The sequence below is a fragment of the Cetorhinus maximus genome, unplaced genomic scaffold (assembly GCF_964194155.1).
Source record: "Cetorhinus maximus unplaced genomic scaffold, sCetMax3.hap1.1 HAP1_SCAFFOLD_1336, whole genome shotgun sequence".
Taxonomy (NCBI): Eukaryota; Metazoa; Chordata; class Chondrichthyes; order Lamniformes; family Cetorhinidae; genus Cetorhinus; species Cetorhinus maximus.
Genome location: NW_027597277.1, coordinates 61,483 through 83,500, shown reverse-complemented (window position 1 = coordinate 83,500; position 22,018 = coordinate 61,483). Strand labels below are relative to the sequence as shown.

Genomic DNA, 22,018 nt, shown 5'->3' with positions numbered 1-22,018 from the left:
TGTCCATCTGTGTCATAGCAACAGGTCGGGGCAGCTGGTCAATCAGTGGGCTCATCTAAATAGCTAATCCATGTACAGGATGCTGTGTGAGCGTAAATTGAGCACGCATGTAAATCCCTCAAAAAGTACTTGTTTGTCTAAAAAAAAAAAAGGCCTCCAATTCAAATTCTACACTACTATATATCCTTCCTTAAATATGGAGTCCAAAACTGCACACTCCTCCAGGTGGGGTGTCACCAAAGCCCTGTACAATTGTAGCAAGACTTATTCTCGTATTCCAATCCGCTTGCAATAAAGGTCAATCCTAATTGCTTGCTGTGTCTGCATGATAACTTTGTGTTCCATATATGGGAAAACCCTAATCTCTGAATGTTCACACTTAGACGTTTCAGGTCTTATAAAAAATATACTACTTTTTTATTCTTTTTAATTCGTTCATGGGTTGTGAGCATTACCGTCAAGGTCAGCATTTGTTGCCCATCCCTAATTGCCCTTGAGAAGGTAATGGTGAGCTGCCTTCTTGAACCGCTGCAGTCCATGTGGTTTAGATACACCCACAGTGCTGTTAGGGAATTCCAGGATTTTGACCCAATGAGTGAAGGAATGGCGATATATTTCCAAGTCAGGGTGTTCCCATCTATCTGCTGCACTTGTCCTTCTAGGATGGTACAGGTTGTGGTTTTGGGCGGCGCTGTTGAAGGAGCTTTGGTGAGTTGCTGCAGTGCATCTTGTAGATGGTGTACACACTGCTGCCACTGTGTGTCGGTGATGGAGGGAGTGAGGTTAGTGGATGGGGTGCCAATCAAAAGGGCTGCTTTGTACTAGATGATGTTGAGCTACTTGAGTGTTGTTGGAGCCACATTCAGCCAGGCAAGTGGGGAGTATTCTATCACACTTCTGACTTGTGCTTTGTGGAGAGGCTTTGGAGAGTCAGGAGGCGAGTTACTTGCCTCAGAATTTGCAGGCTCTGACTTGATCTTGTAGCCACAGTATTTATATCGCTGATTGAGGTAAGTTTCTGGTCAATGGTAACCCTCAGGAAGTTGATATTGGGGGACTCAGTGATGGACTGTCATTAAAGTGGAGATGGTTCGATTCTGCCTTGTTGGAGATGGTCACTGTCTGGCATTTGTGTGGCTTGAATGTTACTTAATGACCGAAGGGAATAACCTCCGGCTTCCCCATGTTATATTCCTCAGCCACCTTGTTACCCATTCACTTAACTTTGCAATCTCCGTGTCCTCCTCACAGCTTCCACCCCCATCTGGCTTTGTATCATCAGCAAACTCAGATATGTTACTCTCCATTTCTTCATCTTAACCATTGAAACAGATTGTGAGTAGCTGAGGCCTCAGCACAGATCCTTGTGGTGCTGCACTGCTTACAGCCTGCCAACTTGAGCGTATCCCTTTCGTGTATGCTCTGTTTCCTGTCCATTAACTAATCCACTATTGATGCTAACGTATTACCCCCAACTCCATTTGTTTGTATATTAGCCTTTTGTCTGCCACCTTGTTGAATGACTTTTGGAAATTCAAGTATACCACATCTACTGGTTTCCCTTTATCTAGCCTACTAGTTAATCATCAGAAAACTCTTAATAAATTTGTCATGATTTGGTACCCCTAGGCAAGTCATGGAATTAGTTCTTCAGGTCCAACTCTTGAATTCCAATAACCAAACTGAGGTGCATTTCTAGCAGAGAGGGCAGTCTCTATACCTTGGAGCCCATGCCTTATGGGCATATCTGCTGGCACCCCTGACCTGATGAGATGGGTTCAGCAGATAGTTGAATGTTAACCTGGCACAGTAGAATTTGGATACGTAAGAATGTTAGGGTGGCTAGCTGGCATATAGGAAATTGTTGCACATTGATCTTTTCCACCATGCTGAAGGTAGATGCTGCTTATATAACTGAAGTCTCAGCAGCTGCTGAAAGATGTTACCTGCAGCTTGGTCATCAGACCATAAGCACTTGTATTTGGTGTCTTGTGGAGAGACAGTTACAACTCTTCTGCCTGTTTAATAGAATATGGCGCTCTTGTCAGAAGGACGCTGTCAAGGCCGTAACGCGTTTTATGGTGAGTTGTGCAGCTCACTTATGACTGCCTGGCAAGATGATAAACCTGTAATGAGTTTTCTAATGGCCAATGTGCTGCTATTCTCTTTGGAAAGGCGTGGCAGGTAAATAGAGTCTCTTTAGAGTCAATATGGCTCCAATATGTTGTCCGTATCCAGGCAAATTGGAACCAAATGATCCTCTGGAAACCCTGCAATTTGAGCGGGGCAGGTTTACAGATTTCAAGGATATTGATAGTTGTTGAGCCACTGAAGGCTGTAATGCTTTTTGGAGGACTGTACTAGTCATTAGAGATTGGAATTCTTTCTGCTTGATTTCCAGTGTCACCTAAAATCAATGTACTAATGGATAAGCTCATCCCAGCTGGGCAAACAGGGAGATTACTGGTATTTTGATGGTTGGTTGAATGCATTTGGGAGTCCTTAAACCTTGGCTGTTGCCACCTTGTATCTGTGTTGGATTTGGTAAATGAGAGAGTCCTGTATTGAAGGAGGGTGCTCTCCATAACAGTTAAACCAAAAGTATATTTCTATTGATTCATCATTAACTCGGTTTAGGAACTTGTAACTATGGTGATGGGTGACACCAATTGACAAAGAAAAGTTGGTGAATCGCCTGATCATTGTGATACAACGTGGTCTAAAGATGCATGAATTCCAAGGGTTATATACAATTTTAGATTTAAAATATTTGAGTCCCAATCTGCTTGTTTGGAGTTGGGAGAGTATTGATTAATTCCTGGCTCATACGTGGTGACATCAGCAAAGTTAATCTGAATTGTAACACAATTTGCATTATCTTTCTGGTATAAATGAACTATATCCCAGACATTTGGGGTAAGATTTAATTTTTTCTTGTGCTGATAGTAATTCTTGTAACTTTGCTTATGAGTAATCAGGTGTTTATAGTGTACTTGTTGTATTTCAAGTCTCTATATGCCATCTATTGTATACCAGTGTGCAGATATCTTGTTATATCTTTTCATTTGTTAAATGCAGGTGATGTTGGGAATTACTACTATGGACAGGGTCATCCAATGAAACCACACCGAATTCGAATGACCCACAACCTGCTGCTAAACTATGGCTTGTACAGAAAAATGGAGATCTATGTAAGTACTATTAAATAGTGACTGGGTTATTTTGTTTATGCTGTTCATCTCTTTTTATCATGTCCATGCAAGGCTAAAATCCACACAGCTAATTTAGGGTAACTAGCCATTGTGTCCCTGTGAATTCTAATGCAGTTTTCAACAGGTTATCGGTTACAGTGAGAGTTTTGCTGCATAGGGGTAAAATGGAATGAAGCACATATGTCTATCCAAGTTTAGTACAAATTTGACACCTGTAAGTGGCGAGTACCTGATAAAGCTATAATTAAAAATGATGTATGTAGCGTATGTCTGCATTGTCACTCTCCTCAAACGGTTTTTCTAAAAAAGACTGAAAACCTAACTGTCTATTGAAAGTCATTGACTCAGGTCCATTTGATTAAATGTGGGCCAGAGAGGTGATTAAGAAATAACTAGCAAAACCATGCAATCAACTTTCTCATTTTTTTCAAAGCATTTAAAAGCAGCAAACTTGACAAATCATATTACTCAAATTTTGGCAGTTATGGCGCTTTTGAGCCACTGACTTTATAAAAAATCATATTGTTGCATGAATGCAAGAGAAAAATTCAACTTAACCATCCCCTGCCTGTTGAACTTTGAAATGCTGCTACAACTTTCCTCTGGAGAAGCCTGCTGCTTTCTGTCTGACTCTGTTAAGCATTAGTGACGTAAGGTACTAACCTGGCTTTGCCTGTTGTCCTATCCCAGGCTACAAGCATAGTGTGCCTCTGTGCCAATTAAAAGGCTACTTTCATTCTTGAAGTCTGCAACATGTAAATGAAAATTTCTCATCTTGACTTTTGCGGAGGATTTCAGAAGTATAGCTAGGCTGGCAAATAAAGTGAACGTACAGTGTTTGTCCTAATAAGCTGGTCCTACTTTGGTCTTTTGGTGCAGCCTATATAGCAGCTGTGATGAAAAATTTTGGAGCTAGATGTGTGAATACACTTTCTTGTTTCAACTGTTCTGGTGTGTTATGAATGATAGAATGGTACTGCACAGGAGGCTGTTTGTCCCCTCATGCCTCTGCTGGCTCTTTGAAGGAACTAGCCAATTGGTCCCACTCTCCTGCCTGTTTCCCAGGTAGAAAGATTTTTTCCATTTCAGTTTGATCCGATTATCTTTTAAAAGTTAATGTCGAATCTGCTTCCATCAGCCTCTCGGACAGTGCATTCAGATCATCAATTCTCCTCTGCTCTCTTCTAGTTCTTTTGCCGATTACTTTAAAACCCATTTATCCTAAGGCAGAATGTAATCTGTAACTGGCATAGTCTCCTGACTTTTCTTCAGGATGCTTACTGCTTTCTGTTTTCCCTGACTTAGTGTTACTCAGCCTTACAGTACCTAATCCATTCAAACTTTCCCCAAACCCTGAACTTCATTCTCTCCTTGAAGTAATAATAATTAGCAGTTAGTCAAAAACCATAGCTCTACATACGTATATGGTTAGATAATTTGTGACAATCGGAGGTTTGAAGTGATGAGTTGACAATGAGGTTTCTACAGCAGGTGAGTGTAAAATGAGAGAAAAGCGGGGTATTAAGTATACAGAAAGAATGACAGAGCTTGCTTTACAATAGCGCCTTTCATGCCTTCGATGCATTCTCAAGAAATTAATCACTCTTGTTTTTGTAGACAGAGGTGGCAGCCAGTTTGCACAACAGGGTCCCAACATAACAGTGAGGTGAATGGCCAGTTAATTTATGCCGGTGGTTGAGTACTAAATGATATTCCTTGCTTCTCAAATAGTGAGCGCCATATGACTGCTTGCATCTGCCTGAATGAGAACCTCGAATTGAACTCTCATCGAATGGATGCATCTGTGGCAAAGCTGTAATTCCTCAGTAGTGAACTACAACGCTCAAGTCCCTAGAGTTTTGTTTGAATCAAACATCATCTGACTCAGGCTATCACTGAGCCAAACCGATTCCTGAGGCAATAGACAAACTTTGGGCAGTAAGGGGACAGATAAGGAGAAACCAGCACAAAGGGAGGGAGTTAGAGAAAAATTAGACATCCAGAAATGAGAACAAAAGTATACAGGAAAGGGGAGACAAGCACAAAGTCAGAGGGAGACAAAACAATTAGCTGGTGAGACAGAAGCAGTGATATTTACAGTAGGAGAGACCTTTTACCTGTGAGCAATGGAACTGGAAATCAACTATATTAATTAATTCATTGTGTGGTTCATATTGCACCAGCTCAGCTGTAGATGTCTGTTCCATTCTCAGCTCCTCATAATGAAGCAGCCTGTCCCTGTGTGCAGCAAAACTTGAATAATATCCAAGCTTGGGTTGATGAGTGGCAAGTAAATTGGAGCCATGCAAGTGTCATGCATTGAGCTTCTTCAAGAGAAAGCAGAAGCCTCTCCTTGACATTCACTGGCATTGCAATTGCTGTGTCTCTCACCATCAACATCTTGGGGGTGGCGGGGGGGAGGGGAGGGTGGTCATCTTTGACCAGAAACTGGACTGGTCATAAAAATGTAATAGCTACAAGAACAGGTCAGGCTGGGTTTTCTGTGACAGGTGGCTCACCTCCCTATACCGCCTGTACAGCAAAGCAGTGTCGATGTTATCACCCTATCCACAGGTTTAAACACCAAACACCCTCTATTGCTGGCACACTGTGGTGCAGAGTGTACTATTTACAGAATGCCCAAAAATTCACCAATTCCTCTTTGGCAGCACTTTCCAAACCCACACCTTTACCACCTTGGAGGTCAAGGACAGCAGGTACCTAGACATATCATCGTCACCAAATCTCACACCATCCGGATGTGGATGTATTTCGTTGTCGTTGGGCCAGAATCCTGGAGCTTCCTCCCTAATAGCACTGTGGGAGTACCATCATTGCATGAACTAGTGTTTCATGAAGGTGATCCACCAGTGCATTCCGAAGGACGCTTGGGGGATGGAGATAAATGATGGTTTTGAATGCAATGCCCACATCTGCACAATGAATTTCTCCATTCTAAACACACATCTAATGTTCTGCATTCTATTTTTTTCCGTAGCTATCAGTCCAAGAAGTTTGAAATTTAAAGATTTCCCTTTTTTGTTCTTCCAAAGCGCCCACACAAAGCTTCAGCTGAAGAAATGACAAAATACCACAGTGATGATTACATCAAGTTCCTGCGGTCCATCCGTCCAGACAACATGTCTGAATACAGCAAGCAGATGCAGAGATGTATGTTGCTATTTTAAAATTAAGATACTAGAAACACTCTGGTCAGGCAGCATTGGTGGAGGTAGAGAGTTAATGTTTCAGAATGCTTAGAGATATAACAAGGTTTAGTCAAGTACAGAGGCAGAGAAAGGGAGAGGAGAGGAAAGATCAAAATGGAAGTTCTGATAGGGTGGAAGGCAGGAGAGATTAAATGACATAGTTGCTTTATTTTATTCGGGTTTAACATCCTACAAGTGGTGGGTACAGAATTGCTGTAAATGAACTTAATTTACTCAACCATAAAGTTTTGTTACTCATTTCCTATGGGAAATGGGTAACATTTCCCACAGGCAATGTTTTTGATCCACTGGGTTTTTGCACTGGCTACTCTCTCACTTCTCTTAAATACCAACTCTTCATAACAAAAGGCATCACCAAAAAGATTGAATTTTGGAAACAAAGACTTTTATTTTTAAAGGCTGTTGGACTAATGTACAAAAAGCCTGCATTCCTCCGGACCCCAGAAAGTATTGAACTGCTGGGATAATTGAATAGTGACTTCCCTCATGCAGGTGAGGGCTTCGCTGGCTGGGCCAGCATTTATTGCCCATAAATGCCCATCCCTAGTTGCCCTCGAGAAGGTGGTGATGAGTTGCCTTCTTGAACCGTTGCAGTCCACATGGTGTCCCATTTGATGGGACAAATATACTTCAAATTATGTCAATGTTTTATGTACAGCACGGACTTTGTCGCTCAGTGTATAATGAAAGCTCCAGTTAATACTGATACATTGGCTGGGATTTTCCGGCCTTGCCTGTGGCTGGGAACGTTGCGGGTGGGACTAGAAAATCCTGGCCAGCATCCCTGACAGCCACAGGGCGTGAAGTCGAAGAGATTTATCTCACTATTGCAAAAGGATGAGTTGCTACTTCATATTAGAAACAATGTATAACATAGCACAGGTACTATAGAGGGCTATAGGGTCTACAAGAACTCTTGAAATTGCAAAATTATCCCTTTTTTGTATTGGGGTAATCAGTGGAAACAGTAGAGATTTTGGGCAGCCACTAATTGGCAGATATGATTAGTAGTGTGCTGCAGGCATAGCATCTACAACTATTAACCAGGGAGAGCTAGGGAGCCACATATCCAATTTTGTGGATGACAAAGATAGATGGCACTGTAAGCAGAGTAGATGGAAACATGAAATTAGAGACTAATAGATTTAAGTGAATGGGTAAAGTTTGGGAAATGAATTTTGCGACAGGCAAGTTTGGACCTAGAAATGGTGCAAAGCTGGAAACAATGGAGGTCCAAAGAGATTTGGGGATCCATGTACAAAGATCATTAAAATGTTAGGAAAGGTTCAAGAAACCACCACATGTTAATAAAATGTTGGTGGTGTGCTTTGGTTAGACCTGGAGTATTGTGTTCAGTTCTAGGCACCACACCTTAGGAAGGATCTATTGATCTTGGAGAGAATGTAGTATTGATTTACTGGGATGATGATGGACTCGTGATTACATAACAAAGTGAGATTATGCAAACTAGGGTTGGAATTTAGAATATTTAATGGCTTGGTTGAAGCTTTTAAGATATGGGGAACTGACAGGGTAGATAGAGAGAAAGTATTTCTGATTGGAGAATTGAGGTCCAGGGGACATCACCTACAAATTAAAACCAGGCCTTTCAGGAGTGAAAGCAAAATACGCTGGATGCTGGGAATCTGAAATAAAAACACAATGCTGGAAATACTCAGGTCAGGCGGCATCTGTGGAGAGAGAAACGGAGTTAATGTTTCAGGTAAATGAGTGTTCTCATGATTTTGAAGAAAAATCACTTGCCAAAAAGTTATTAAAATTCGGATTTCCTATAACTATTGGGATTTGGTTTTATATTTGAGCATTGGGAGTGAGTGAGAACTAGCTATTTGATCATCTTGCCTTCACCTGGTATTTCCACAAAAAACAGTGGAATTTATTGACTGGCACAGGTCCTCCACTTTCTCTTTCTTCCCCCTCTCCTCCCTAACTAGGGGGTGCTCAGACCAATTGTGGTTTCTCAAACCCTGCACTGTCTGAGATATGCTAACTGCACAGGTCAAGCATTGAATGTAGAACTATTCTCGCCTGCCTGGCTTAGTGCTGCACTGAGTTAAGCCTTTATGCATTAAACCATTGGGGAACATCTGGCAAAAGGTCTCATTGGGTAAAATATGTATGGGTAGTGGTGCTTCAAGAGCTGGATGTGACACAAGCTGCTAACAAATTTTGACAAGAAATGAGGCAAAGGCCATGCTAATAGAGTAACAGGAGACTAACAACAAATCATGGAATTGCCTTTGGGAGGATAGTTTGTCCAGTTATCAAATACTGTTTGCCACTGAGCAATAATGTAATCTTTCATCATTTTTTTGAAAAATTGTATTTTAAAGCTTGTTCTTTCTGGTAGTTAACGTGGGTGAAGATTGCCCTGTATTTGATGGACTGTTTGAATTCTGCCAGCTCTCGACTGGAGGGTCAGTTGGTAAGTGATACCACATCAAACTTGCAACGCACAAACAGGCCATTCGGCCCACCTATTCTTTGCCAGCCTTTATGCTCCACATAAGCATGCTTCTAATTCTAGCAGCATATCAGTCTATTTGTTGCTCCCTCTTGTACTTGTCTAATTTTCTTCGAAATACATCAATGCTATTTGATACTTCCCCTCTCTGGGTAAAGAATCATCTCCTGAATTTCCTGTTGGATTTATTAGTGGTTATCTTATATTTGTGACCCTTAGTTTTGCTGTGCCACCCTTCCATACTGCACCTCCCAGCACGCATGCACAAACCTCTTGTGCCTATCGAAACCCATGTTTAAAAAAAAAAATTAAATCTCCCATCAAGTTATTTGTAATCTTTCTCTTTCCTAGAGAAAAGAGCCCCCAGCCTGTTCAATCTCTCTGGATTTGTATAACATCTTAGTTCTGTTAATATCCTTTTAAATCTCTTTTTTGCATCATCTCCAGTGTCCCATATCCTTTTTGTAACATGGAGGCTAGAACTGTGCATGGTATATGGACTAACAAGTCAAATATAATTTCTCTGCTTTTCAATTCTGTTTCTCTAGAAGTTAACCCAAAAGCATTGCATTTTTTTTATTCCCGGTTTTCCAGAAATTCCTTAAGACATTTGGTTACCAATATTGCTCATCCAATTTTTTTCATAAACGTTATTTGAATTTTTTGGAACATTGAACAAAAAACCAATTTAAATGGCTAGCAATGGAAACTAAACTGTTTGTTTTGTTTTCTGCTGTCAATTGTTTTCCCATCTTTTCCTGAAGGCATTGTCTTCCTCTTTGTTCAGTTCCACCAGTGCCAAGGGGCATTACTTATGTGGGAGACGCAACTGAGATTGTTTGCCAGATATGCAGGCCATTCACATATAGTAGGAAATTGAAGCTGATCTCAGTCTTCACCTCGTGTAACACCATTTTAGCACTTCTAGAAGAAGTCAGCCCATAGTGATCAGGTGCAGGAATCCTGCCAACTATTCAGCATTCCCTCTTGTCTTCTACCACCCACTAAGGCTAACTGTATAGTCTAAACTGATCACTCAGCTGATGTAGGCTAACTCAGCACTAAACATGGACCTTCCTGCTTATCATCTCTCTCAGTTCTAACGCTGATCTACATTTTAGTCAAATGCAAATGACCCAGCTTAGAGAGTCTTCACAGTCAAAGCCCCTTAGTGATGTACCAACATTATCTTTGAAATTCTTGTAATTCAATTAACTCTTAATATTTGGAAGTATAGTAAGCTTTGATTTTAGTCATGAAGGTATTAATGAAGTCATTAAGACTGAGGTATTAAGTGAACACATTGCACCTGTCTTTACTAAGGAAGAAGATGCTACCCAGGTCATGGTGAAAGAGGAGGAAATTGAGTCACTGGAAGGGTTTACAATTGATGAGGCAGTATTGGATAGGCTGTCTGTACTTGTAATGGTCAAGGCACCAGAACTGGATGAGATGCATCCAAGGATACTGAGGGAAGTGAGACTGAAAATTGCAGAGGCACTGACCATAATTTTTCAGTCTTCCATAGACTTGACTGGTGGTAGAGGACTGGAGAATTGTATACATTACACCCTTTTTTGAACAAGGGTGTAAAGATAAGCCCAGCAACTACAGACCAGTCAGTTTAACTTTGGTGGGGAAACTCCAAGAAACTACATTTTGGTAGGAAGAACATGGAGAGACAGTATAAAATAAAGGGCAGTACTCTAAAAGGGGTGCAGGAGCAGAGGGACCTGGGTGTATATGTGCATAAGTCATTGAAGGTGGCAGGACAGGTTGAGAGAGCAGTTAATAAAGCGTATAGTATTCTAGGATTTATTAATAGTGGTGTAGAGTGCAAAAGCAAAGGGGTTATGTCGAACTTCTATATGGCACTAGTTAGACCTCAGCTGGAGTATTGCATATAGTTCTGGGCACCACATATAAGGAAGGATGCGAAGGCAATGGTTAGAAGAGGTTAAAGAGAACGGTTCCAGGAATGAGGAGCTTCAGTTCTGAAGATAGATTGAAGAAGTTGGGGCTGTTTTCCTTGGAGAAAATTAGTCTGAGAGGAGATTTGATAGAGGTATTCAAAATCATGAGAGGTTTGGACAGAGTAGATAGGGAGAAACCGTTCCCACTCGTGACAGGATTCAGAACAAGAGGGCGCAGATTTAAAGTAAATGGCAAAAGCGATATGAATAAAACTTTGACATAGTGAGTGATAAGGGCCTGGAATGCACTTCCTGAGGGTGTGGTGGAGACGTGGTGGGTTCAATTCAAGCATTCAAAGGGGAATTAGATGATTGTTTCTTTTAAAATAATGTGCACGGTTATGGGGGGAAGGGCAGGAGAATGGCACTAGGTGAAATGCTCATATGGAGAGCTGGTGCAGACACAATGGGCGGAATTTTCTGTGCCCGCTGGCATTGACATGATTGGTGGCATGAGCTGAGAATATGGCGCGATCGGTGTTATGACGCTGGGAAACCAGTTCGCGGTTGTCCGCTCATCCCGCTGATGGCGGGGCTGCGTTTCCTGCCATCAGATGTCGGGAACCTCATTGTAATACATCAGCGTATCATTCCCTGCCGGAATCATTCCCCCTCTGCTGGATCGTCCGTCCCGCTGACGTGTTTCACAGCAACACATAAAAGGCATGCACTTGGCGGCCTGCACTTTGAGGGGAACTCGGAGGTGGGTACGTGGTAACGTTGTGCAGCACTCGCCAGGGTCGCCTGTTGGACTTCAAGCCTCGGGGGCTTTGGGGGTTGGGGTTAAGGGCAGCCTCGCCGTTGAGGCAACTCGTGGGGGGGGTTTTAAGGGCAGCCCTGCTGTTGAGGTGACTGGTGGCAGGGGTTAGGGGGTGCGGTGCAAAGGGCAGCCTTGCTATTGAATATAGCGTACAAATTTTTGGGGGGGGTGGAGGTAAGGTGGGCAAGGGAAGTGGCCACGTATTTGGGCAACCTGTAGAAAGTGCCTATTCCCTTGCAATGGCGACAGTTCAGGCGCAGCCACATTGATATGATTGGGTTTGGGCTCCTAGCTTATCTGCCCACTCAAGCATCGCAGAGGCATCAGTGCTCCAGAACTCCCCCTACCCCCTGGCGCAGACTGCATATTCATGAGCATTTCAGTGGACTGCAGAACAGTAGGACTGCACACACTGTACAGTCTCCTCGCTAATGCTGGCCATGGGGCAGTCACTGCTGGAGGATCTTACAGCACCTTGCAATGTTAGCATCCCAGTTTGGACCAGTCTTCCCCATGGTTCAATCTAACAAGGCAGCCCATGTAGCGCACTAATCTCTGGCCATCCAAGTGGTGGCCAGCACTCTCTGGGAAGCGTTAAGGGGCCGTCACACTTATCCAGGACAGGTCCTTAGTACACCCATGCTAACCACATGTGTCTCTGTTTCATCCGGCTGGAGGGGTACATCAGGATCATGGGGCCTGGTGTACTAACTGTATGCCTGATGGCCTACAGAGCGTGAAGACGATGGAGGAGGGAGCGACTGAGGCTCCTGGCTGCAAGAGGCAGGAGCAGCAACCTCAGGAAGAAGGGACGGCTGGGGTTCCCACACACACACCGCCCAAGAGCCACAGCCAGACCTAGGCCCTATACACTCCACCTTTCATTCCTGCAGATAATGGCGAACCAGTGTCGCTGGAGACTGTGAATGTCTAGGGAACTGGTCAGTCACATCTGCCAGCTACTGCAGAATTTGGCACCACAGGGACATGGAAGGGCATCCACTGCCAGTGGCTGTGAAAGTGACCGTGGTGCTCAATTTCTACGCCAGTGGCTCCTTTTGGGGCTCCACAGGTGACCTCTGGCATCTCACAAGCCTCCGATGCCATCTTTGTGAGGGCACACAACTTTATGCATTTTCACCCAGGACCCAGGAGAGCCAGGATGCAAAAGCGATTGGATTTGCCGGACCTCTGGTTTCCTACAGGTGGAGGGTGTGATCGACTGCACTCGTGGTGCTCAGATCTCCGTTGCAACACACGGTGGACTACATCAACCGCAAGGCGTCCATTTGCTGAATGTGCAGCTGGTGTGGGACCGCCAGAAACCCATCCTGCAGGTGTGCGCGCGGTTTCCCGGGAGTGTGCATGATGCCAACATCCTCAGTTGGTCATAAGTCCATGGAGTCTTGCAGGGACACCTGCAGGGATGGCCCCTTGGGGACAAGAGCCACCCGCAGATGATGACACCCGTGCAGCGGCCTCAGACTGCAGCAGAGCGACAGTATAATGAGGCTCGTGCTGCAGCTCGCAACTTGGTGGAGCAGACTATCGGGATGCTGAAGATGCATTTCCGGTGCCTAGACTGGTCTGGTGGAGCCCTGCAATACAGCCCATAGCTGTATTGTCACTGCATTGTCACTGTCTGCTGTGCCCTTTACAACCTGGGGCTCCAACGGGGAGTCGAGCTGGCTGAGGAGGAGATGGAGGAGCTGCACATCTCCTCTGATCAGGAGGAAGCCGACGGGGATGAGGGTGAGGAGGTCATCAGAGGCGACTGTGATGGGGATGAGGCCCTTGCACTGGCTAGATGAGGCAGCAATACTCGGGAGGCCCTCATAGCCTCTAGATTTGAGGAGGATGATGACAACATGCAGTGAGCTGACCCCATAGTTCCTCGCATTACACCTGTGAACGTTTGACTCCAGTCTGGTTTCTGGCGGCGCGTATACCCTCTGAGAGAATGCTCCTGTCATGGAGACACAGTGGAGGCCCTAATAGTCACTTGATTGCAGGAGGATGATGATGACATGCAGCGAGGACACTCCATAAATCTTCTCATAGCCTCTGAGAATGGCTGACTCCTATCTGGCGTATGGCAGATGGCTTGCACTCTGTGATCAGGGTCATATAGAGACGCAGCCATGAAACTTTAGAAGCATCTGAGCCTTTGTCCACTCTCAGCACCTGAGCCCATCAGGAGCCGGAGCACAGCACCAGATGCTGAAGAGATGGGGGCTAGCCCCTCAAAGGTGCTGAGAGCACAATGAGAGAATGAGAGAACTGTGGCGCCTGCCCACGACGTTCTGGTAGCAATAACAAGCACTGCCGAGGTGCAGCCGTTAGTAATGCGTCCGGGGGGGAGAGACCAGACCATCATTTGGTCTGTAGGCTGCACAGGGAAGAGGCCCTGGACTGAGACACCTGCCTTTATCTTGTGCAGAAAGGTTTCACATCTCAGTGACAAGAACACTGCTCATCAGAACAAGGAGCCATAGGCAGGGAGACATTCTTGTGAGTTTATTGACAATAGTGAACAGTATGTACAAGTGATAACCATCAGTGCCCAGGCTGTGCAACTAATTCTCGTTAACTACCCGGTGCGGACGGGGGCTGGGAGGGAGGGAGGACCTCCCTGTGAACCTGCTCCTGGGCCTGGCCAAGTTAACCATCAGGTGCAGGGAGAGGGCGATGGCGGGGGTCATCCAACCCGACTGTCTGCCACTTTTCCATGGCTACGTTCGCGGCCGGGTGTCCCTGGAGAGGGAGCACGCGGTGTCTGCCCGCACCATAGAGGCCTTCCGTGCTCGGTGGGCACAGCGGGGACTGGGGTGTTTTATTGACCCCCCCTTAATCACATTTTGGTTTAATGTTTGTAATTTTCCTTTAAATGTTGCCTTTGATTTTTCAGTTTCCCTGATTTAAGGGCTGCGTTTATTTTGTCCCTGATTTTGTTAATTTAGTTTATTTGGTTGACTCAAAAGAGTTAATTCTCCTTAACTACCCGGTGCGGAGGGGGGCTGGGAGGGAGGAGGACCTCCTTGTGAGCCTGCTCCTGGGCCTGACCAAGTTGGCCATTAACAGGCCCAGGCTGCGGGCGGTTGAGGGGGTCGCCCGACCTGACTGCCCCTTTCCCGCGGCTACGTTAACAGCCAGGTGTCCCTGGAGAGGGAGCACGCGGTGTCAGTTGGCACTGTCAAGGCCTTCCATGCTCGGTGGGCACAGTGGGGATTGGGGTGTTTTATTGACCCTCTTAATCACGTTTTGGTTTTGTCTTTGTTTTTGCAGTTTCCTTAATTTAAGGGGCTGCTTTTACTTTGTCCCTAATTTTGTTAATTTAGCTTATTTGTTTGGACTCAAAAGAGTTAATTCTCCTCAACTTTCTGAACCCTGCCACTGCGTCTTGGTGCTCTCTGGACATCCATAGCAGAGATGGAGGCAGTCTGCTGACTGCGACGCCCTGTCTGTGATGACTATGACGACCGTCCTCTGGACGGCCGAGACCCAGAGAGCCCCCGCCTGCTTTTGGGATCCTGCTGTGTGGTTAGTGGCACCCTCTTCGGCCTGTGGAGCTGGAGCTGCTGAGATCACAGGAAGAGGGGAGTAGGATGGGCTGGACACTGAGTCACCTGGATGGATGGGCCCAGTGTGTGCACCTGCGGACCCTTCTCCCTATGGGTGTCCCAGGCTGACTCCTTGAGGAACAGGGGTAGCTAGAGTGAGATCAAGCTGCCTGGCACCCCTCTCGTGTACACACTGTTGGAGGCCAACTGTGGCATCAGCAATGGAGTTGAGCCCATGCAGCAGTGCAGGAACGAAGTCCTGGTCCAAGGTCTCCATGGCAGCTGCCTTCCTAGCCACTGTTGACCTCAGTGCGTTGATATGCTGGCGCTATCGCCTCAGACTGACTGATGGACTCCTCCATCGTTCCTTGCAATCTGAGGAGTGCAGCGGACATCCTTTCCTGATGTTCTCGAGCTTGCCTTTGCAGCTCCAGCAACTGTGACATCACTGAGTCCAGAGGCTCCTCATCTGGGACTGACTGGGACTCAGCAAAGTTCTGGCCTGTAGTAGTCCTCCTAGTACCAGAAATCTGGGAAGTCCCTTCCTCCACCTGCAGTGGATTGGACAGTGCAATGTGCTCACCAGATTGTGATCCTGAGGCTATTCTAAAGCTAGGTCCCACCAAGGTGTGTGTCTCTGCGCTGTTGGAGGGTGTGGTTGAGCGCTGTGATGGAACTTCAGGGAGGGTGCCTTCAGATTCCTCTCGAGGTTTCTTCGGGATTTGATTGGAGGCCCTGGGTCATGGACTCTGTCGGCTGTTTCCCAGATGTGCCTGCGAAAGCAAGCGGAGATAATTAGTACATGGCAGTGGCATATGATAGAGGACACATCACTCACAGAATGGTTGTCTGATGGATGTTGCACTGCTGGATCCTCAATTGGTAGAGCACCGCCGACCTCACCGTCAGCACAGGAACAGTCCAGATCCTCGCGGCCAGCTGGATGGCTCTATTTTCAAAGTCTGTGAGGACCTTGATTTTGGGCATTCCGCCACTGGTCTGCGACCTCGCCATCTTGTGTGCCAGCTTGTCCTGCATGAATAGAGATGGAGAAAGTGTAAACAGGATGCCTGCCAGGCCAATGATAAGTATGCCTGGCCTGTGTGGGTGGTGAGTGGTCCCATGGACAGGATGAGGACAATGGCGGTGAGTGTGAGGGTGAATAGTGATGTCCCTTGCACTGGCAGTGAGTGAGGGCCCTGTGGATGTGTGATGGGTTTGTGAGTGTGAGAGTTGAGAGTGATGAGAAGAGTGACTTACCCTGGTGGAACGGAGGAGATCATTCCTCCTCTTGCGGCACTGGGTGGCTGTCCTCTTTTGAAGGGCATTGGTGCTGCTTCCACTGCCTCCCAAACTGGGTTAGTGCTGTTGCTGCCCATCCTGCAGCCAGAGCGGGAGTAGAGGACATCCTGGCGGGCCTCCATAGCATCCAAAAGGCGCTCGAGAGATACGTCGCTGAACCCTGGGGGCTGTAGTCATCTTCAGTTTCAGGGCCATTTCTTGCATGCAGCAGTGGTGGTCTGGAAGCACTGAGATGTGCGATACGGCGTGAAAACCCACCATCGCGGCCGGCTGGTAAAATGTCGTTTTACCCGCCCACTACTGCACTTAGTGAAAATCTGGGACAATTCCGCCCAATGGGTCGAATGGCCTCCTGCGCTGTAACAATTCTGTGACTATCTTTGTAAAATACATGTACATTGCATCAAAACTAGGTGGAACAACTTGCAGTCATTATTAAAAAATAAGGGGTCGCCTATTTATAACGGAGACAAGGTGAAATTTTTTCTGAGTCATGAGTCTTTGGAACTCCTGAAAAGACGGTGGAAGCAGAGCCTTCGAATATTTTTAAGGCAGAGGTGGATAGATTCTTGGTAAGCAAGGAAGTGATAGGTTATCGGGGATAGGCGGGATGCGGATTTGAGGTTACTCTGAGATCAGCCATGACCTTATTGAATGGTGGAACACTCTTGAGGGGCTGAATGGCCTACTCCCGCTCCTTGTTCAGATGGTTGTTCTTTTTTGAGAAGTTTTGTTTCCCAAATGTATGAAATGTTGTGTTAATAAATGCAAATTGCTACTTTCTACAGCTGGAGCTGTTAAACTGAACAAGCAACAAACCGACATTGCTGTCAACTGGGCCGGTGGACTACACCATGCAAAGAAATCAGAAGCATCAGGCTTTTGTTACGTGAATGACATTGTCTTGGCCATTCTTGAATTATTGAAGTAAGCATATTATAACATATTGTAGAGTTCTAACTGTATGAGACCTCTTTTAGATTCCTTTGCATCAAACTTGGGGCCACTTCCCCTTCTTTCACCCTTCACTACCTCTCCACTTTCCCCCACTTCACACTCTCTCCCCTTCTCTCTCTCCCCTTCTCTTGCCTTCACTCTCTTCCCCCCTCCCCCTTCACCCTCTCTAGGGCTGTAGAGAGGGCTTTGAATTAAATAGAGCAGGGGCGGGTTCTGGAGAGGGGATACGTAGGCTTACAAAGCAAAAGGATATGGCAGCATTGCAGGGCAGCTATTTAGTTAATGAGGGAAAATGTGAGGTTATGCACTTTGGCAGGAAGAGTAGGGGAGCTGAATATTATTTAAACGGAGAAAAACTGCAGAAAGCTGCAGCACAGAGGGATTTGGGAGCCCTTGTGCATGAACCACAAAAAGCTAGCATAAATGTTCAGGTAGTAGGGAAGGCAAATGGAATGTTGGCCTTTATTTCAAAAAGGGAATGGAGTATAAAAATAGCAAGATTTCCCTAAAACTATACAAGGCACTAGTTAGCACCTAAAATGCTGTGGACAGTTTTGGTCCCCTTATCTAAGGAAAGATATACTGAGATTGGAGGCAGTCCAGAGAAGATCACTAGGCTGATCCTGGGTATGGAGGGATTTTCTTATGAGAGGTTGAGTAGGTTGCCCCTGTACTCACTGGAGTTTAGAAGAATGAGGAACGACTTTATTGAAACATATAAGATTCTTAGGGGGCTTGACAGGGTAGATGCTGAGAGGTTGTTTCCCCTTGTGGGAGAGTCTCGGACCAGAGGTCATAATCTCAGAGTAGGAAGCCACCCATTTAAGACATAGATGAGGAAGAATTTCTCCTCTGAGGGTGGGGAATCTGTGGAATTCTTTACCGCAGAGGGTGATAGAGGCTGGGTTGTTAAGTATGTTCAAGGCTGAGATAGATAGGCAAGAGAGTGAGTTGAGGATTATCAGATCAGCCATGATCTCATTGAATGGCAGAGCAGACTCGATGGGCCGAATGACTTATTCCTCCTACGTCTTATGGTCACTCTCTTCCTCTTTCCCCTTCACTCCTTCACTTTTCCACCCTTCATTCTCTCCCTCCTTCCCCCTCTCCCTCCTTCCCACTCCGTGCTCTCCCTCCTTTCCCCCCTTCATCCTCTCCCTCCTTTCTCACCCCCTCCCCCCTTGCCCCCTCTAGCGTTCACTCGCTGTCCTCTTTCCACCCACCCTGCACTAATTGTCTGCTCTCTACCTTCTCCTGAATTGTAATCAGGAAGCTAAGTAGCGTTGAATTCTGTTCCCAACCCAAGACTAGTCACATCAACACATACTGAATTGAATTTGGGTCTTTGTAACCTGTGCAGTTGCTTTAGCAGCAGAGCCATCAAGACCCCAAGCTATTTTTTAATATTGTTACTAAACCTTAGCTTAAATTTTGTGTCTCAAATCAAACAATTTGAATTAATATTTTTCTGCCCTTAAGGTATCATCAGAGAGTACTGTACATCGATATTGATATTCACCATGGTGATGGTGTTGAAGAGGCTTTTTATACAACGGACAGGGTCATGACTGTTTCATTTCATAAATATGGTGAATATTTCCCTGGTACAGGAGATCTTCGGGTAAGAGGAAGTATTTTTCACAACATGTGTTTTTATGCCGGAGAATTTACACGAGAGATTTGAGACTTTGCAGCTTTTAATAGAGGACCAGGAGGAGACTATCATGGGATGAATAACCAACCAACCTTTCCTCTGGTTAGGGAATTGGAAACAATGGGAGATCAATTTCAGGTTCCCACCTGAGTGGGAAGAAAAGGGAAGCATTTGAGAAAATTAGGGCCAACAAAACAAAAAGTCGCCAGCAGTATTGTACAATAGAGAGGTGAATGGGAAATTAGAAGGACTAAAATGGGAGAGAAGAAAAGACCACATAAAAAGGAAGTATAAAAGGAAATATTGTGGCTGATATATATACAATCTGCAGCAACTCATCATACATACTTTTGACAGCATCTTTCAGCTCTGCGATTGCTACCGTTGAGGACGAGCAGCGATGTTGTCAGAAATCGCCTCCAAGTCGTGTGCTGTCCTCACTTGGACGTGTACTGCCATTCCTTCATTGTTGCATTATCAAAATCTTCCAATTTCTGACCAAATGTTATTGTAGGGGCTCCATCAACACAAGGACTGCGGTGATTTAAGGGAAAGGTGCACACAATCATCTTGGGGCAACTAAGGATAGGCATTCAGTGCAGCCTTGCCAGCATTACTCATATCCTGAGAACAAATGTAAAATAAAGTGGCTTTTATAAGCGTATACAAAGTGACATGATAGGGGGATAGGGCAACATGGAGCTAAGGGGGAGCCTAGTTTGGAGGATGTAAGTATGACAGAGTTATAATGTTCACAAGTTGTGGTGGAAGTCAGAAAACAAATGTGCTAGAGCCAAGATGTAGAGTGATTGTGCATTGAAAAATAATCAGCTTTGCAAACGTTGGCAAATTCAGGATGGATCTGATGGCCTGATCACTGGGCTTTTTTAGGAGTGAGTTGATTTTTCTTTCTTCCCCACCCCCCCCCCCCAAATTAGGCAGTGGACAGCAAAACTGGAATTTTTAAACCTTAAGGGATGAACATGCACTTGGTCTTAGTGGCTAGTGCCCAAACTACTTTGATCAGCAGAACACAAATTAAATAAAAACAAAGAATCCTGTTAATGCTATGAAATGTTAATTTTGGGATTTGTTTGCGACAACTATTCGCATAATTTGAACTAATGATTAGCATTTAAAACCAGTCACTAATGCAGATAGATATTTAATAAACAGTTGGGATATTTGTGACTTCAAGGAAAGTGTGGCATTAACCAACCTGTTCATGATAAAATGCCTGTTGGAGGCTATTGTGTTCTGAATGGATCTTGTGATTTGCTCTCAATGAGTAAATACAATCTCTCATTTTCTTTAAGTATCCTTCTGCTCCCCAAGTGGTATTGCCACTGAAGTGTCAATATTTTGGAGGATAGTCATTTGGTAATATGGAACTTGAGTATTGCTGATAAAAGTGACATGTCGAAGTTTTTCACCTTGCACTCATCGGGACACTTCAAGAACACCAATATAAGGGGAAAACAATTTATCCTATATGTGAAAAAGAGTGCTGATTGATGGAGGCTTTACCATGGAGAATAGACCAGTGATGGTGGCTGGCAGTTAACTCTCATTGTTTGGAATTTAAACCAGGCAGCTTGACTCTGATTGGTCAAGGCATTGCCCTGAGGAATGAGTCAGTGAATGGCTGTCACTTATTTTGTTTAGCTGAAACAGACGCAATGTGTGTACATGTTCTTTCTGGCTGCAAAGAACAGGGTCGTTTGTATTAATATATAACTTCCAGTACACGCAAATACACCACTGCAAAACTGAGAGCCCAGCTGACAACCTTAGACTAGTTGTCAGCGTAATTCTTAGCACTCTGAGGATTATTTAGTAAATGTTGTCCAATCGCGGAATCACATTTAATGTTGGACACTATTTTGAGTTTCTCAAGTACGGGCTGATTGGGTACGGTCAGTACCCTGTCCATTGCGAACAATGGCTAGGACATGCTGTTTAATACGACCTGCCAGTCTTTGGGATGTACTGCCTACATACCTAGCATCATACAGGGGCACTGAAATTCATATACCACATTACTCATTTGTGTGATAGGCAGAACGTCTTGTTGGCTTGACAGCAGCATCCTGTTAGTGGCCAATACCACTCGTGTTGCTACTGCATAGTAGCAGCGTGAAACAGCTAGCTTCACCTGTTGCTCAAATCTTTACGATACCTTTCCTTTCCAGGGTAATCTGAGGTAGACTTTTTTCAATGCCCGTGTGATGCTAATTATGTAAGCCGTATGTCCCAAAGACTGGTGGATTGTATCAAACAGGATGTCCCAGTGCAACAGGCAAGGCATAGACTGTACCCAACCAGCCCGTGCTTGTAAAACGCAGCGTCCAACATTAAGATGTGATTCCGTGATTGGACAGCATTTGCTAAATGATCCTCAGTGTGCTAAGAATTACACTGACAAACAATTTAAGATTGTCGGTTGGGCTCTCAGTTGCGTGTACTGGAAGCTACGTATTATTACGCAGGGCCCTGTTCTTTGCAGGCAGAAAGAACATGAACACACATTGTGCCTGTTTCAGCTAAGCAAAATAAGCGACAGCCATTCGTTGACTCATTCCTCAGGGAATGCCTTGCCCAATCGGGGTCAAGCTGCCTGGTTTAAATTTCAAAGAATGCTTGGCAGTTAACTGTCAGTCACCATCACTGGTGCATTCTCCATGGCAACACCTCTACCAATCAGCATTCCCTTCACATACAGTATAAACAGTTGTTTTTCCCCATATATTGGTATTCTTGTGAAGTGTCCTAATGAGTGCAGGATGAAAAGCTTCGACATGTCTCTATTTTGGAGGATTTTAAATTAGTCAAAAATCTTGTCCTCGCAGTTAATTATCTATTTCTAACCTATAATTTAATGATCA

The 22,018-nt window shown here is 44.9% G+C and overlaps 1 protein-coding gene across 1 annotated transcript in view; it reads left to right on the top strand.

The window, feature by feature from the left end:
* Nucleotides 1-2,566: 2,566 nt before the first annotated feature.
* Nucleotides 2,567-22,018, top strand: part of LOC144676069 (putative histone deacetylase 1-B) — a 39,136-nt gene continuing 19,684 nt past the window's right edge. Inside the window, exons 1-5 of the mRNA XM_078536582.1 lie at nucleotides 2,567-3,191; nucleotides 6,266-6,383; nucleotides 8,814-8,888; nucleotides 17,311-17,449; nucleotides 18,959-19,100. Coding sequence (XP_078392708.1) covers nucleotides 2,967-3,191; nucleotides 6,266-6,383; nucleotides 8,814-8,888; nucleotides 17,311-17,449; nucleotides 18,959-19,100 — 699 coding nt within the window. The 5' untranslated portion in view covers nucleotides 2,567-2,966. The remainder of the gene's footprint in view (nucleotides 3,192-6,265; nucleotides 6,384-8,813; nucleotides 8,889-17,310; nucleotides 17,450-18,958; nucleotides 19,101-22,018) is intronic.